At 37.0% G+C, this 16,844-nt stretch overlaps 1 protein-coding gene across 1 annotated transcript in view; it reads left to right on the plus strand.

The window, feature by feature from the left end:
• SLC44A5 (solute carrier family 44 member 5) overlaps positions 1-16,631 on the plus strand; it is a 376,131-nt gene extending 359,500 nt beyond the window's left edge. The window contains exons 17-22 of the mRNA XM_060142527.1: positions 5,012-5,115; positions 6,183-6,256; positions 6,873-6,943; positions 7,076-7,164; positions 8,503-8,587; positions 15,031-16,631. Of these exons, the coding sequence (XP_059998510.1) occupies positions 5,012-5,115; positions 6,183-6,256; positions 6,873-6,943; positions 7,076-7,164; positions 8,503-8,587; positions 15,031-15,137 (530 nt within the window). The 3' untranslated portion in view covers positions 15,138-16,631. The remainder of the gene's footprint in view (positions 1-5,011; positions 5,116-6,182; positions 6,257-6,872; positions 6,944-7,075; positions 7,165-8,502; positions 8,588-15,030) is intronic.
• Positions 16,632-16,844: the final 213 nt, after the last annotated feature.

Here is a 16,844-nt window from a genome sequence, read left to right on the forward strand (position 1 = left end):
GTATTTTTTGATCTCCTCTTTGATTTCTTCAGTGATCTCTTGGTTATTTAGTGATGTATTGTTTAGCCTCCATGTGTTTATGTTTTTTACGTTATTTTCCCTGTAATTGATTTCTTATCTCATAGCATTGTGGTCAGAAAAGATGCTTGATATGATTTCAATTTTCTTAAATTTACTGAGGCTTGATTTGTGACCCAAGATGTGATCTATCCTGGAGAATGTTCCATGCACACTTGAGAAGAAAGTGTAATCTGCTTTTTTGGATGGAATGTCCTATAGATATCATTTAAATCTATCTGGTCTATTGTGTCATTTAAAGTTTGTGTTTCCTTATTAATTTTCTGTTTGGATGATCTGTCCATTGGTGTAAGTGAAGTGTTAAAGTCCCCCACTATTATTGTGTTACTGTCGATTTCCTCTTTTAGAACTGTTAGCAGTTGCCTTATGTATGGAGGTGCTCCTATGTTGGGTGCATATATATTTATAATTGTTATTTCTTCTTCTTGGATTGATCCCTTGATCATTATGTCATGTCCTTCCTTGTCTCTTGTAACATTCTTTATTTTAAAGTCCATTTTATCTGATATGAGTATTGCTACTCCAGCTTTCTTTTGATTTCCATTTGCATGGAATATATTTTTCCATCCCCTCATTTTCAGTCTTTATGTGTCCCTAGGTCTGAATTGGGTCTCTTGTAGACAGCATATATATGGGTCTTGATTTGGATCCATTCAGCCAGCCTGTGTCTTTTGGTTGGAGCATTTAATCCATTCACCTTTAAGGTAGTTATTGATATGTATGTTCCTATTACCATTTTCTTAATTGTTTCGGGTTTGTTTTTGTAGGTCCTTTTCTTTTCTTGTGTTTCCCACTTTGAGAAGTTCCTTTAGCATTTGTTGTAGAGCTGGTTTGGTGGTGCTGAATTCTGTTAGCTTTTGCTTGTCTGTAAAGCTTTTGATTTCTCCATCGAATCTGAATGAGATCCTCGCTGGGTAGAGTAATCTTGGTTGTAGGTTCTTCCCTTTCATCACTTTAAATATGTCATGCCACTCCCTTCTGGCTTGTAGAGTTTCTGCTAGAAATAAGCTGTTAACCTTATGGGAGTTCCCTTGTATGTTATTTGTCATTTTTCCCTTGCTGCTTTCAATAATTTTTCTTTGTCTTTAATTTTTGCCAATTGGATTACTATGTGTCTCGGCATGTTTCTCCTTGGGTTTATCTTGTATGGGTCTCTCTGCACTTCCTGGACTTGGGTGGCTATTTCCTTTCCCATGTTAGGGAAGTTTTCGACTATCATCTCTTCAAATATTTTCTCGGGTCCTTTCTCTCTTCTCTTTCTGGGACCCCTATAATGCGAATGTTGTTGCGTTTAATGTTGTCCCAGAGGTCTCTTAGGCTGTCTTCATTTCTTTTCATTCTTTTTTCTTTATTGTGTTCTGCAGCAGTGAATTCCAGCATTCTGTCTTCCAGGTCACTTACCCATTCTTCTGCCTCAGTTATTCTGCTATTGATTCCTTCTAGTGTAGTTTTCATTTCAGTTATTGTATTGTTCATCTCTGTTTGTTTGTCCTTTAATTCTTCTAGGTCTTTGTTAAACATTTCTTGCATCTTCTCGATCTTTGCCTCCAGTCTTTTTCCAGTGTCCTGGATCATCTTCACTCTCATTATTCTGAATTCTTTTTCTGGAAGATTGCCTATCTCCACTTCATTTAGTTGTTTTTCTGGGGTTTTATCTTGTTCCTTCATCTGATACATAGTCCTCTGCCTTTTCATCTTATCTTTCTGTGGATGTGGTTTTTGTTCTACAGGCTGCAGGATTGTAGTTCTTCTTGCCTCTGCTGTCTGCCCTCTGGTGGATGAGACTATCTAATATGCTTGTGCAAGTTTCTTGATGGGAGGGACTGGTGGTGGGTAGAGCTGGCTGTTGCTCTGGTGGGCAGAGCTCAGTAAAACTTTTAATCCACTTGTCTGCTGATGGGTGGGGCTGGGTTCCCCCCTGTTGGTTGTTTGGCCTGAGGTGACCCAACACTGGAGCCTACCCATGCTTTTTGGTGGGGCTAATGGTGGACTCTGCGAGGGCTCACACCAAGGAGTACTTCCTGAACTTCTGCTGCCAGTGTCCTTGTCCCCACAGTGAGCCACAGTCACCTTCCACCTCTGCAGGAGACCCTCCAGCGCTAGCAGGTAGGTCTGGTTCAGTCTCCTATGGGGTCACTGCTCCTTCCCCTGGGTACCGATGCACACACTACTTTGTGTGTGCCCTCCAAGAGTGGAGTCTCTGTTTCCCCCATCCTGTCAAAGTCCTGCAGTCAAATCCTGCTAGCCTTCAAAGTCTGATTCTCTAGGAATTCCTCCTCCCATTGCCAGACCCCAGGTTAGGAAGCCTGACATGAGGCTCAGAACCTTCACTCCAGTGGGTGGACTTCTGTGGTATAAGTGTTCTCCAGTTTGTGAGTCACTCACCCATCAGTTATGGGATTTGATTTCATTGTGATTGTGCCCCTCCTACCGTCTCACTGTGGCTTCTCCTTTTTCTTTGGATGCGGGGTATCTTTTTTGGTGAGTTCCACCAGTGTCTTCCTGTCAATGCTTGTTCAGCAGTTAGTTGTGATTCTGGTGCTCTCGCAAGAGGGAGTCCATCAATCCTTTCTTTCACTAGATCTAATCTGCTATGAATCCCCCTATTGAATTTTTCAGTTCAATTGTATTCTTCAGCTCTATAAATTCTGTTTGATTTTTTTTTGGATATCTTCTATCTCTTAATTGAATTCTCATTTTGTTCATGCATTTCTCCTTGACCATGGTGAGCATCTTTATGACCATTATTTTGAATTCTTTACTAGTTAAATCACTTATCTCTGTTTCAGAAATATCAGTTTCTGAAAATATATATATATTTTTTATTTGGAAAGTATTCCCTTGTTTCTCCTTCTCTTTTTTTTTCTTGACTCTCTGTATTGCTTTCTGTGCATTAGATAAAACAGCCATCTTTCCCAACTTGACAGAATAGTCTCATGTAGGAGATGAGCTTCATTAATCAGCCCAGCCAAACCTTCTGGTTCTCTCAAATCTTTGTGATTGTCCTAGCCACCATAGTTAGTTTAGTGGCTCTTAGTAATTGAAGGTGTACCTAGACCTGTCAGGGTCCCAAAGTGGAGGATCACAGTCAGAACCTAGATGCCGGTTGATTAGATGCTAAACCCTTAGGCAGCAGCTGGGCAAGTATGTAGATTATCCTTTCAGGGAGAAACTAGGAGGTGGCTTTTGCCTGCACCCTCTGCACTGAGCCAGGATGTATAGCCATGGTCGTGGTGGTGGTGGTGGTAGGGCATTCCTTTACCATTTAAAAATGGATTCTTTGTTTTCTACAGTCCTGTGAGACTCATTTGTGCAAGCCCTATTAGAGCCACACAAAGGGGAGACCATGACTCGGGCAGCAGCTGCAGAAACTGGGGCACCACACAGGTGTATAAGCTCCTTCCAAAGAGATGTTGGTGACCTGCTCCCCCTGGGTGCATGGAGGACCACAGCTAGCTCCAAGAGTGTGCAAACTAGAAGCTGGAATTTTAGGCACAAGGCTGTAAAGTACGCAGTCAATCCCCTCCCAGGAAGAGACTGGAAAATGGGCGTTTTTGCCTGCTCCCTCTTTGCTAAGCCTGGGGGTATAGTGATTGCTAGCATATGTGCCGGTTAAGAACTGCTGCTTTGTTTTTTATAGTCCTGTAGAACTTGTAGAAACAAGCCCCTTTGGCTATCAGAGCTAAGTGTTTTGCGGGGTCTGTCTCTTGGGTGGGAGCCTTAAAAGTTGGAATCCTTGATGTGCTGCCCAAACCCTTCACTCCTCAGGGAGAAGCTGAGAGTTGGGGGTATTGTCCTGATTGCATGGTGTTGTACCAGGGGTAGCGTTTATGGCGAGTGTGTTTCAGCCTTTCCTACCATTTCAACGTGGGATTTTCATAGTTGCCTGATGTGTAGGAGTCACTCAGCTTGTTTCTGGATTTCTCTCAGAGGAAATTGCTCCATGTGTAGCTGTACATTCAGTGCATCTGGGGGAGGAGGGAAGTTCAAGAGCCTCCTATGACACCATCTTTGTCCCTCCTGCAAAGGATTTCATATACATTGCTCTAAAGAACGTATATAAATGGTAAATGAACACATGAAGAGATCTTCAATATTAGTCAATAGGGAAATGCAAATCAAAACCATAGTGAGGTACCAATTCATACCCATTAGAATGTCTAGTATCAAAAAATGAAAAATTTTTGTAGGGTGAGGATAAATTGGAACGCCTGTGCATTGCTGGTGGGAATGTAAAATCACCACTGATTTGCCACTGTGGAAAACAGTATGGTGATTCCTTTAAAAGTCAAAAATTTGATTGCCATATGAGCCAGCAATTCCACTTCTACATATATACTCAAAATAATTGAAAGCAGGGACTCAAACAAATACTCGCACACCAGTGTTCATAGGAGCATTATTTGCAATAGCCAGAAGGTAGAAACAACCCAAATTTCCATTAACAGAAAAAAGAATAAGCAAAATGTGACATATACATACAATGAAATGTTATTCAGCTCTAAAAATAAATGTAATAATGAATCTTGACAATTGAATGCTAAGTGAAATAAGCAAGACACAAAAGGACAAATATTGTATGATTCTACTTATATGAGGTATCTAGAAGAGGCAAATTCATACAGACAGAAGTATGACAGAGGTTACCAGGGACTGGGAGAAAGGGAGAATGAGGAGTTATTGTTTAATGGGTACAGAGTTTCTATATGAGATGATGAAAAGTTCTGGAAATTGATAGTGATGGTAATTTCACAAAATCGTGAATGTACTAAATGCTACTGAATTGTACACTTAAAAATGGTTAAAATGGTAAATCTTATGTATATTTCACTGCAATTAAAAAAGTTTTAAAGCACACTTAAAATTTTACTATATTTTTTTGATTCCTAGAGTTTGCAAATCATTAATAGGTTTAAATATCTCCTTCTCATAGAGGCCCAGAACAACATTTCTAAATTCCTAAAATGCTGCCTGAGATGCTGTTTCTGGTGTTTAGAAAAAGCAGTAAAGTTTTTGAACAGAAATGCCTATGTTATGGTAAGTAGCTTATTTTTATTTACTAAACTGCTTCTTTGCAAACGCAAACCCCATGTCTACATTTCCATCTCTAAAGCACTTGTGCATCAAGCAGTTGAATTTATCACCATGTTGTTATAAGAATTTGTGAATCCAATGCATCATTCAGGGCTATGTTTTCCTAGTTAAGACAGTAACTTAACTGTAGTTCATTATTACCTTCAATACCTTTTTGGAGAGGGAAAATATTATTTACCAAGAAGTATAAAAATGTGCTAGATTGAAAATGATTTTGTTTGTATTTGACATAGTTTAGTGGGAGGAAAGCTTACCTCGTCTATGTTTCACTGTGAAAAGAAAATATTCTTCTAATTCTGGGATTTACATATTTTTAAGGAAGGGTCTATTTCTTTTTATGATTCTTATTTTGAAATGTGTGGGAACTGATAATGCATAGCTGAATTTGTGACTTATTTCCTATGGGAATATGGAGGCTTCTAAAGAGATTTTTTTTTAAATAGGGGATCCAAAAATATTATTCTACAATTTAGCAGCTACAACCTTATAACACTTGCATATTATCACAGTGATATAGGGTCTGCATGGGTGATTCAAATAGTTATGGACATTCAAAGAGTCATTAATATACCTCCAGTGAGAATATTGTATTGAGCCTTTTAATCAATAAAGCAAGGGTATTGGAAGGCAGTGGGTTTCCTGAGAGTAGTTTTTAATGTGAACGCTACAACGTTTAACCCATTCAGCAACAAACCATAGCCAAAACACTTCAAAGACAGCAGCTGTGTCCTGGGATTTGAGACGAAGACCTACCTGTTTGAAGCTGTCTAATCCCCATGGAGTTAAGGGCAAATAGCAACCAAAACATACCTTATTGTCAATGACTCTGAGAGTTGTGCAGAGTTGAGGACACACACTGCCCAAGCCTCCCATGAACCCAACTGTTGGAAAAAGGAATGAGAATAACTGTGTGGGTGACAGAATTAATTCATGTTCCTGTCACTGGATTGTCTGTTGGTCTTGTTAAATTACGTTACTGACTCCAGAATAATATCAACTGTCTTCCTCAGATTGCAATATATGGCAAAAACTTCTGCAGGTCAGCGAGAGATGCTTTCAATCTGCTGATGAGAAATATTTTAAAGTAAGTAATCAGGTTGAGCATGGCAGTAGATGATTTGGTGAAGCTTTAGCATCCATACTTCACATGTTGGTGGTCTTATTAGACATGAATCTTATCTTTTATTTTAATAGATTTAAATCTTCACCTTCACACCATTAATTTCTTCATATGTTTTAGAATTATTGCTCCCATCATCCACCTATGCCTTTATACCCACTGGCACTTATTCATTTTTAGTATCCCCTATGCTCAAGAAATTCCCCACATGAACATTATCATCATGTTTCTGACTATTCCCCCCTCCCAAAATTGACAGAGTCTGAGTGAACAAAATCAGAGAACCAGTGCAGCCATCCTCAGGATTCAGGGTATCCCTAGTCCTCGAATTAGAGAGAGAAATGCTGACACCACCAATAGCACCTGACAGCCTTACAATGCCATCTTCTGTTTACTCCATTATAAATAAGTCAGAAAATCATGCCTGGGTTCTAACTTCATTTCTTGCATTTAACAAAGGCCAAATAAAATTTCAGCAAAGACACATCAAAATGAACTCATGGATTATTTACTCTCATAAATTTCTGATAACAAATATAATTTAAACACAAAATTATACTTTCTTTTTTCTGATTCTCAGAGTTGCAGTTATGGATAGAGTGACAGACTTTGTACTAATCCTGGGGAAGATTCTAGTTGCTGGGTGTATAGGTAAGTAGTAGTATTAGTAATAGTAGTAGTAGTAGTAATAAGTTTAACATGTGCTTAGAAAAATTTCTTTACTACAAAAAGCTATGTTCCTTTGCAAATGCACAATATACATGTTCTGCCTTTTCACTCTAGGTGTCCTGGCCTTTCTACTCTTCACAGAAAGACTCCCAATGATTATAGTAGGACCAACATCTTTAAATTACTACTGGGTACCTTTGCTGGTAAGAGCTGATGTCTTAGTAAGTTTGGGCTGCTACAACAAAAATACCATAGACTGGGTGGCTTAAACAACAGGGATTTATTCCGCACAGTTCTTAAGACTGAGAAGTCCGAGATCAAGGTGCCCACAGATTCAGTTCCTGGTGAGAGCTTTCTTCCTAATTTGCAAAGGGACACTTTCTTGCAGTATCCTAACATGGTCGAGAGAGATTTCATCTCTCCTGTCTTCTCTTATAAGCGCACTAATCACATTCACAAGGGCTCCTTCATTGTGACTTCATTACTTCCTGAAGGCCCCACCTCCAGATGCCATCACTTTGGGGATTAGGTTTCAACATATGAATTTTGAGGGGACACAATTCATTCTATAGTGTCTGGGTAACATTGACTCTGATTTATGAGAAATGGCAAAATAAAAAACCAAAAAGGAATAGGAGAAATAATGATAGCTAACATGATTGGTCTTACTTTGAGGCCAAGCCTCATTCTGCCTTAGAGCTGGGGTCCCTTGGAAGCAACCCCTGAGACAGAGGATTGCATGCAGAAGGCTTATTATGAAGTGCTCTCCTGAGATACACTTGAAAGGAAGTGAGGAGGACAGGCCCAGGCAAAAGAAGAAGCTGACCCATGCGGCAATTATAGCTGAAGCCTCAGACATAATTACAGGAAATTCTGACAAAGGGACTAGGCCTCTGTATGCTGTATCAGGCAACCGTTGGCCAGGGGTTGCCCTCTGAATGATGGTGTAACTTTGGGTGAGGCAGTTCCCTGCAAGAGCAATTCCTAGTGAGCAAAACAGCTGAGTCATCAGCAGCCTACATACATTCCCAACAACTAGGGGATAGATGTGGCATCTGGAGAGGACCTGGGGGGAGCCCTGCGAGATCTATTACAGTATATTAACTCACTCAATCCATGTGTCATAAATACCATTATTACTCACATTCTCCCCTTCCCCACCAACAATCTTATGTAGGAAGCCCAGAGATGTTAGGTGACTTGTCGAGTGAGTGCCTGAGCTGTGATTAAACCTAGGCAGTGTATGCTCTTAACTCCTATGCTTTACTGCCTCAGTGTGCAGGATCCTAAATCTGGGCTGTTTTTGGTAGGCACTGGGGATAGTGATAAGAAAATTGGCAGGTAAACTAGTACATTTTGTTTAAATTCCAGTACAAAGGCACTCAAAAACTTTATCACTGAATTTTGTACATTCCTATATTGAAATCTTTTCCAACACAGAGTATTTCAAAGCGTCCTCATCATGATTTTATTTAAAACTGCATTATTGTTCTTTTGGACAAGTTAATGGCATCTTCATTCTCTTCTCTGCTCATTTACAGACAGTCATGATTGGATCTTACCTAATTGCACATGGATTCTTCAGCGTCTATGCAATGTGTATTGAAACAATTTTCATCTGCTTCTGTAAGTTTTCAGTATATGTGTTTTCCCCCTCTGGTGGATAACCAAAAGATGAAAAGGTTAAGACCCAGTCTTTTAGCTGGCTTGTGGATTTGCTATGACCTGGCTGAAACTGCAAAACAGTTTATTTGGAAAGAGACATTGTCTAGTAGATGCTTTGTAAACGTTAAAGGCTAAGAGATGGAGTTTGCAAAGCACTGGAGGGTCAGGCATCATGGCATGGTGTTAGCATGAAATTATTTTAATTTCTTAATGTTTTCAAATTTATAATAATGATTGGCTTCTGTTGTGCTTTATTAACAACTGAAGACATAACTGGGCTTTGAGGCTGGGCTTTGGGGACTCTGAGGACAGCCTTTATACCTTCTGATAAAGCCAAGCTGGCAATGGTTTCAAAGACACATGGGGCCAATTCACACTGGGTAACACGATGACAAATAGATAGGATTCATAGAGAGGCATGTTTAGGAAATGGCTAGATCAACTCCGACGCGTAGTGTTAAAATACTTCAATAGAGCTTTCATCACTGACTTCTTCACTGTGCTTCTATGTGGCATGTGCACCTCACATATGCAGAATGAATATGTTTTCTATTAATACCTCATCTTTTTTTTTTTGTGGTACACGGGCCTCTCACTGTTGTAGCCTCTGCCGTTGTGGAGCACAGGCTCCGGACACGCAGGCTCAGCGGCCATGGCTCACGGGTCTAGCCGCTCCGCGGCATGTGGGATCTTCCCGGACTGGGGCACGAACCCGTGTCCCCTGCATCAGCAGGCAGACTCTCAACCACTGCGCCACCAGGGAAGCCCCAACACCTCATCTTAAAAGCCCTGGAGAACCTAGTGCCCATCAGGAGCTTGATCTGTCCTTACCTTCAACCTAGATAAAGTAGGGTCAACAGGTGAAAGAACAGAACTTGTTAGCCCTACAACTAATACCCCCTGAGAGATTATTTCTCTGGCACATTGCTCTTAAGAGAAGCAGAGAAAACATTCTATGACAGGGCATTACTGAGTGATCTACTTGTATAAAATGAACAGTTTATTTTTTAGTGTAACTCACAGCACCAACTGCATGCTGGGGTCAGGGGAGGATATATATATATATATATATATATCTCCCTAAAGATACTAACTTTAGGGAGCTATATTGAAGGAAAAAACCTTCTAGAAAATGGTTTGATTTTTTTTTCTGAACATTTAACAAATCAATTTTCAATAACTGGACAAATTAATCAGGAGAACTTTGTGTACAAGTTAGTTAGCTCTTCCTCTGGCTATAAATGGAACTGGAATGTTTAATCTTTTCCTAGTGCTTCAGTGGTTTGTCAGGAAAAGCCATCTACAAAATACCACATGAACAAACTTCAGCTCAGGTATGAGGTGGAAGAAGGAGCATGGGAATAAGGTAGCTTAAGACACAGAAGAGACAGAGATCTTGAATGTTCAGAGGTCTCTCCTTTCATCTCAAATGCTAATCATGGGAATGAAACTGGGAGAGCCCACTGGGATCTTCCTGATTCTTGTAACTGAAAAGTTTTCTCAAAATGTATCCTGGGAAATGTTTAGAACCTATCAGTTTCCAATCTTTGGAAGCTTTGGCAAATCTTGTAGATTTTAATTTTGACAGTAGATTTTAAATTTGAGCACTAAGAAATGTTTTCCACTCATCTATATTACTAATTGCCAACTTCTTGAAAAGCAGGTATAATTTCAGCCTTATTTAACACATTGTGTGTTGAATGTGAATAGTTTCTTTTTGGATGTTCTTGTCTTTGATAATAAAGAACAAGAGAAGCCAAATTGTATTTTTCTTCCCTCTGCAGCTGTTACTATGGGCAACATCTAACTTTGGAAAATTTTCTTCTTAAATGATACTCTAAGGCAAATTATGATTGTGTGGAACTGTACCTTTTTTAAAAATATATACCTCTTTATACCTATTTTCTTGACTGCCAGAAAACTGGTGATTTTAAAAATGCCAACTATTTGCAAACAAACACTTCATTTATAGAGACATAGCATCCTTTCAACATTACAAGGCGATGAGAATTCTGGTCCCAGGATGGGAAAAAAACAATAGTTGTAGATGCTTATTTTCATTATTATGTGATTGATACCACAGTTCCTACCAATCCCTCAAAAGTAATAATGATATAAACATACAACATATGATATGTGATATAAGATATAGAAATATGATTAAGGAAAAAAGAACAAAAATGTTCAGCATCTATCATGTTCCCTTCCTAGCTTTTCATTTTGTATGTGGGGAAAGTCACTGTGAAGTCTAATGTAAAAATCTAATAAACCAATAATCCAACCATTCCTAAGAGAGTATGATGAAAAATAACTTAGATTTATTCCATAAATCTGTGATTATGCTATATGGTTTTATATGATATTTCTTATCCTGTATTTCATAATAAATAAAGGCTAAAATAGCATAATATTTTTAATATACTAGTCAAAACAGTTTCAAGTTGCATTTATGTATTTATTGAGATAGCTATTATCAGCTGTGAATTATATGTATCTGCAGGAAATTTAATTCCATGCAAACTTCTCCTTGCTTCTCAGCATCATTCTCATGTTTGTCCCCAACCACCCAACAGATGTGTGCTCAGTGAATATCCATCATTTTATTATTAGCCTAAGCAAAGCAGGAATATAAACTCATGTATTACAGAAGTCAGCAAACACTGTATTAGCTTTTGAATATAATCTGAGGTAAACTACAAGGATTTAGGACAGGACACCATTTAGTTAAGTAGGATGAGAACTGAAGTAGGTGTCAAGAGACTGGGTCCTCACCTCATCCTGTTGCCCCAGAGCTTTCAATTTCAGGAGAATCATTTTACATCCCTGGGTCTCAGTTTCTTCATCTGTAACATGAGGGTGTGAATTACCATTAAAACAGACTTTGAACTCTGAAATTCAATTATTCTCTACATTTATCACACCATACTTTTTATTCAGCTTCATCTCAGAGGATGTGGCAATTTACCTCTCTGAAATGAACAGTCGTTAGAATTTAAAGATAACACATTTTAAAGTACATAAAAGATCTTATTAACCTTTAAACTATCAAAATAAACCTCTTTGGAGTGGGTGGGATTTAGGAAGTTTCAGTGCTTCCTGGCAGAGGTTGAAGCTTCTTACTTTGACCAGCATCAGCTACTTAACTGCACTAATTTGTCTTATATTTGACTTTCTAACACTGCTTTCTCTGATTTTTCCCTGTTCGACTCTCCAATTTATAAAAATGCATATAATTGTTCTGCTGCTGTTGCTGCTTTTGCCTGCTTTGGCTGCTGCATATACAGGTGAAGATCTGGAAAGAAATGATGGATCTACAGAAAAACCCTACTTCATAACCCCTACCCTGCACGGAATTCTGAACAAGAAGCAACTAGTTCCCCAGAAGCAGAAAGAGTAGAAAAGCTCCAAACAGTGCCATTCATTTTTAAGTAGAAGTTTTGTAAATTAGGTCATTTGTATTTGAAAATGATGCTTTTAAGTAATGTGAAATTTCAGTGCTTATTCCTAAAAGGCGAGAACTTGGTACCATCTGAGGTATCAGGCAATTGATGACAGTAGCCTCTGTGAACTAGGATACTTTATAGTGGTCCCAGCTGAAGAGCGAGGTGTAAATGTCACACATTTTTTTAAAGTCTATAGCTGAAAGTGTTTCCAAAACTTTTATAACTTGGCATGCTGTTTCCCATTGCAGCATTTTGATAGCCTTTCTTTTTATAAATGTATATTTGTAAAGGGTATTCAGGAAATTTTTGAAAGCACTATAAATGTGTAATCAATTAGCCATAAAAAGATTGATTTATAGTTAACCAGCATATGGTACTAAATTTGTAAATATGGTGCTATGGTTATATTTATACTGTTCAAGCTAGTGGACAACATTCTAAACTGTGATTAAACTTGTATTAATGGTTCCCTAGGAAGTATATTTCAGTAAGTAATTCGAGACCATAACAAACATATAGACGTTAATGTTATACAGGTTCCATAGGCTGCATTACTAGGTAAAACTTACTGTGGAACCTTCATAGGCCATTTTGTTTTAGTGAAATTATATCTATAGTGAAGTTGAATCTGAGTTCTGGAATGTCATTTCCAATAATATGAACCTCTGGCCACCATGAAAATATTCTGAGCAGAACTGAGATGGCCACATAACTCATGCCATTTGTCTGTAACCCAAATAGAGATAAATCCCTATTTTCCTATGCCCATCATATAGAAAATGGGTATGGATCTGTTTCAGAAGAGTGATTATATCTGTTATGAGTTTCTAGATTAAAGAGATGATGTGGCTTTTTTCTATAAAAAGTTTAATTTTAGCTTAACTTTCGGTGAAGAAAGAGAAAAGATAAGAAAGACACTTCAGATTTTACCCTAAGGAAATATTAGCCCTTCATAGGTACCTCATCTTGTACCTTTACAAGAGGCATACTGTAGGTTAGGAAATCTCTTCCTGAAGGGTTTAGGAGGAGAGTTACTTTCATACTCCACCCTTGCTGGCCAGAGCAACAAACCAGGCTCTGGCGTAGCAAAGCATGAATCAGACACTCACGTACTTTGCCTATCCATCTCCTATGTGCAAGTGCATATGACATGGCAAACAGTGTAACAATGTACCCCAAAAGGAGCATTGAATCAATAGTATCCTTTTGGCTTTTACACTAAGTTTGTATATAAGGATTATTTATGTCTTGACAGAAAGGAACATGTTGATCTAACATTTTGATCTGATATATGATCCATGTATCCAAGAAGAGAGTCAGAAATGTATTATTGTTATAAATATAAATAGTAATTTATTTAATGACCCTGAAGTGTGGGAACCTAGATTTAGACTGACTTCATAGCAGCTTAATAGCAAGAAGCTAATGAATAGGGGAGATTTTCAAAATATTGGTCCTTCTATGGCCACCGTCTTGCTCTTGGCTTGCTTTCTTGAGATTACTGTAATCAAAAGTGTCATTTGGCTTCATACCTTGGCTAATACCTTCTTCACTCTCATGCTCCTTGAAGTATAATTCAGAGAACAGTGATAACCTATCTTTCTAGATAGTTATTATTTTATTATTCAGTAATACAGGGTTCACAATAAAAATCTAGTAAAATGGTTACCTCTAACTTAAATATTGAAAAATTATAAGGAATAAGTCCCCTTTTAGGAGTAGTTGAAAAATTCATAATGATGAAACAATTTTAAATTTTTTGTGTACGTATCAGAATCACTCTGAGAAATTGTTATAAATATTGATACATGTGCCCCCCCCACCCCAAGAGATTCTAAGTATTTGGGTGTGGGGCAGCTTGTGAATTATTATAAAGTTCTCTAGTGATTCTGATACACATAAAAGTTGGAAAATCACTTGCATAAAATATAAATCAACATGTGTGAAATCATTTGGCCTATTTTTTCCTTATAAGCCTGGCTGTTCTAGGAGTTAGAAAATTGAGAAAGACAAAGGAGATTAATTTGGAGAATTCTAACAATCATAACTTCTGTATTTTAGATCCTTGGTACTAGATGGGGGCCCATGTTTTAAATGCTTAACATTTAAATCTGCTGATTAGACCAGAAAATTCTCCACAGTAAAAGTATTCACTGAACTATATGGAGATAGATAGATACATTCTAAACTTGGCTATATTTTAATAATATAACCCTTGGTTGCAAAATCATAGGAAAAGCAATGTCGTTTGGTTCAATATTCTTAATAAATATTCTTTAAAAATCTCTAAGTATAGAAGTTTTAACTATATTGTGTGCTTAATTCTAGTTAGAAAAATATTTTTCATTAATTACTTCTTTGTATAATTGAAATATAGAGAAAAATGAGTTGAGAAAAATTTAAAAGCCACTTTCTTATAAAGAAATTAAGATAATAACTGAAAAAACAGAGCCATACTTCTAAAAATTTTGGGTTCAAAGATTTGAAATATATTGAAAATTTACAAATCTTTAAAAAAAAAAAAACTGTACCACCTAAATTGTTGCTCAAAAAACAAAAGCAATCTTGAACTAATATGGTAACTTAGAAGGCAAGTTGAATACATCATACTTTTTAGGAATTTGAAGGTGAATTTAGAAATTCCTCATACATCTTGTTTTTTGTGTAGTTACATTTGCTCTCTAAAAGAAGATAAAACTTATTTCCTTAATCATGCAGCTGAGAGGCACGTGCTATTGGCAGAATCAGACCTGGTACACAGAATGAGATAATATCTTATTGATATAGTAACAAGGGCTGATTGTTTTCTCATAGTTATGTTTACAATAATGTTGATGCCAAACTATGCTGTTTTTTAGAATAACATTTTGAACTGCTGTAAAGCAAGTATGCAGCAGATGGCGATGTTACTTCTCTTACAGTTTTGCTTTGATATTTACCCTGTGCCATTCTTCCTCCTAGTGGAAGATTTAGAAAGAAACGATGGTTCTGCTGAAAGACCCTATTACATGAGTCAATCTCTGCTGAAGATTTTGAACGAGCAAAATGCACAAACTAAGAAGCAGTAGAAGTGCAAACTCTGGTCATCCTGCAGCGGTGTTACCTTTCCCTCATCTGCTGTGTATGTGCTACACTTGTTTCATAAGTGCTTTGTGTATGGAACACTGTATTCACGACCTTGTTGGCTTTTATTTGCATGTTTTATACCAAAGCTTATACTGTAATACGTGAAGCCATCAGAAGTTGCAAGGGAATTGTTAATAACACGGAACATTTTTTATACTAAGATCTTTTGTTTTGTAATTCATTTTTAAATAGAATGGCTAGGATGTTTTGAAAATGCCAGTAAATATGTTAATATTGTTTTAAATATTAGATTGAAAAATGATACATTATTTAAATTGGTAGCTCCTAATATATTTTTAAAATTACAACTAAAAGACTTCTGCAGGGAAAATTGGTAAACAAAGTAAAACAGAAGATTTTAAAGTTTTCCCCACTCCTGTTTGACAATAAATCGGTAAAAGGAGCGCCACATTCCAGATTTTGCTCTAAGTATAGACTGTTTCCTATTAAACAAATTGTCAATCATCCAGCCTTTATGACTTAGTCCTCTCTGACAAAGTGCCTTACTGGCTGTTTAATATTACCCAGCTTTTGTGGGCAAGTTTACACACATTGTTAAAAAAAAAAGAATCCTGCAATGTTTAGTGATTAAAACAAGTCTTCTTGCATTTGTTTTTTTCTTAGCTCACTGGTTGAAAACCATTTGTCATTTCAGTATGTTTGATATCCTCACTATATAGACTACATTTTGCAGCATAAACAATTTCCCTTGCGCCTAGTGGACATTCATGAATGTGTACTACACGCAAGAAAAAAACCTGAAAGGACACTTGTTAGGTTTGTTTTTTTACTAAAAGTGAGTTTAAAATGTAACCTTTTCTATGATAGATATTTGAAAATACAATAGGTATAAGACTACATTTCTCAGTGTTTTACACAGATTGGAATGGGAAACTTGAAGAAATTACAAAGGGAAACTTTACCCCTAGAAAGGGTGCTCACAGATGTCATGTACTGAATAGCTCCATTTTAAATGATAGTTTATTATCATCAATGAGCATTCTATGTATGTTATTTCCATTTTCTAACTTTTGATATGAAATAATCCGTTTATTCATGTTACTTTTTATTGTGCTAATATGAACAAGAACATAATTTCTAATTCAATTTTAAATAATTTTATTAGTACTAACTTTAAAGAAAATGATTTCAGTTTGTTACTCAGTGTTACAGAAAGAGTCCATAAAACATTCACCCTAAGGGAATGTCAATCACACAATGATAATTTGTGAAAGCTTTGAGACTCTATAGTAAGTTCCTAGCAGTTTATCTATTATATTTAAATGTGACTTTGGATATTCTTTTATGCCAAAAACGAACTCATATGAGCACAAGACAGTCTGAGCTCTATAGTCAGTATGCTTCTGCTGTGCAGAAATATTAGGAACATATTGTCTAAATATCTTTGATAACTAAACTGTTTAATATTTAATGAAATTTGTTGTTACTCATTGTTTTAAATCTATTTGTTTTTTCTTCTAATAAAGATTTAGATAAGAAAAAGCTCTTTGCTTTTTTATTTCTTTAAGCTAGAAAAACCCATCTATCATCATGACAAAATCTCCTCTGTATCAAATATCTAGGGTTTTTTTTTAAATCTAGATTTATCTTTAAACTTGTTTTCCGCTTTTTCTCTAGCTGTGCACTGA

The sequence above is a fragment of the Lagenorhynchus albirostris genome, chromosome 2, assembly GCF_949774975.1.
Source record: "Lagenorhynchus albirostris chromosome 2, mLagAlb1.1, whole genome shotgun sequence".
Taxonomy (NCBI): domain Eukaryota; kingdom Metazoa; phylum Chordata; class Mammalia; order Artiodactyla; family Delphinidae; genus Lagenorhynchus; species Lagenorhynchus albirostris.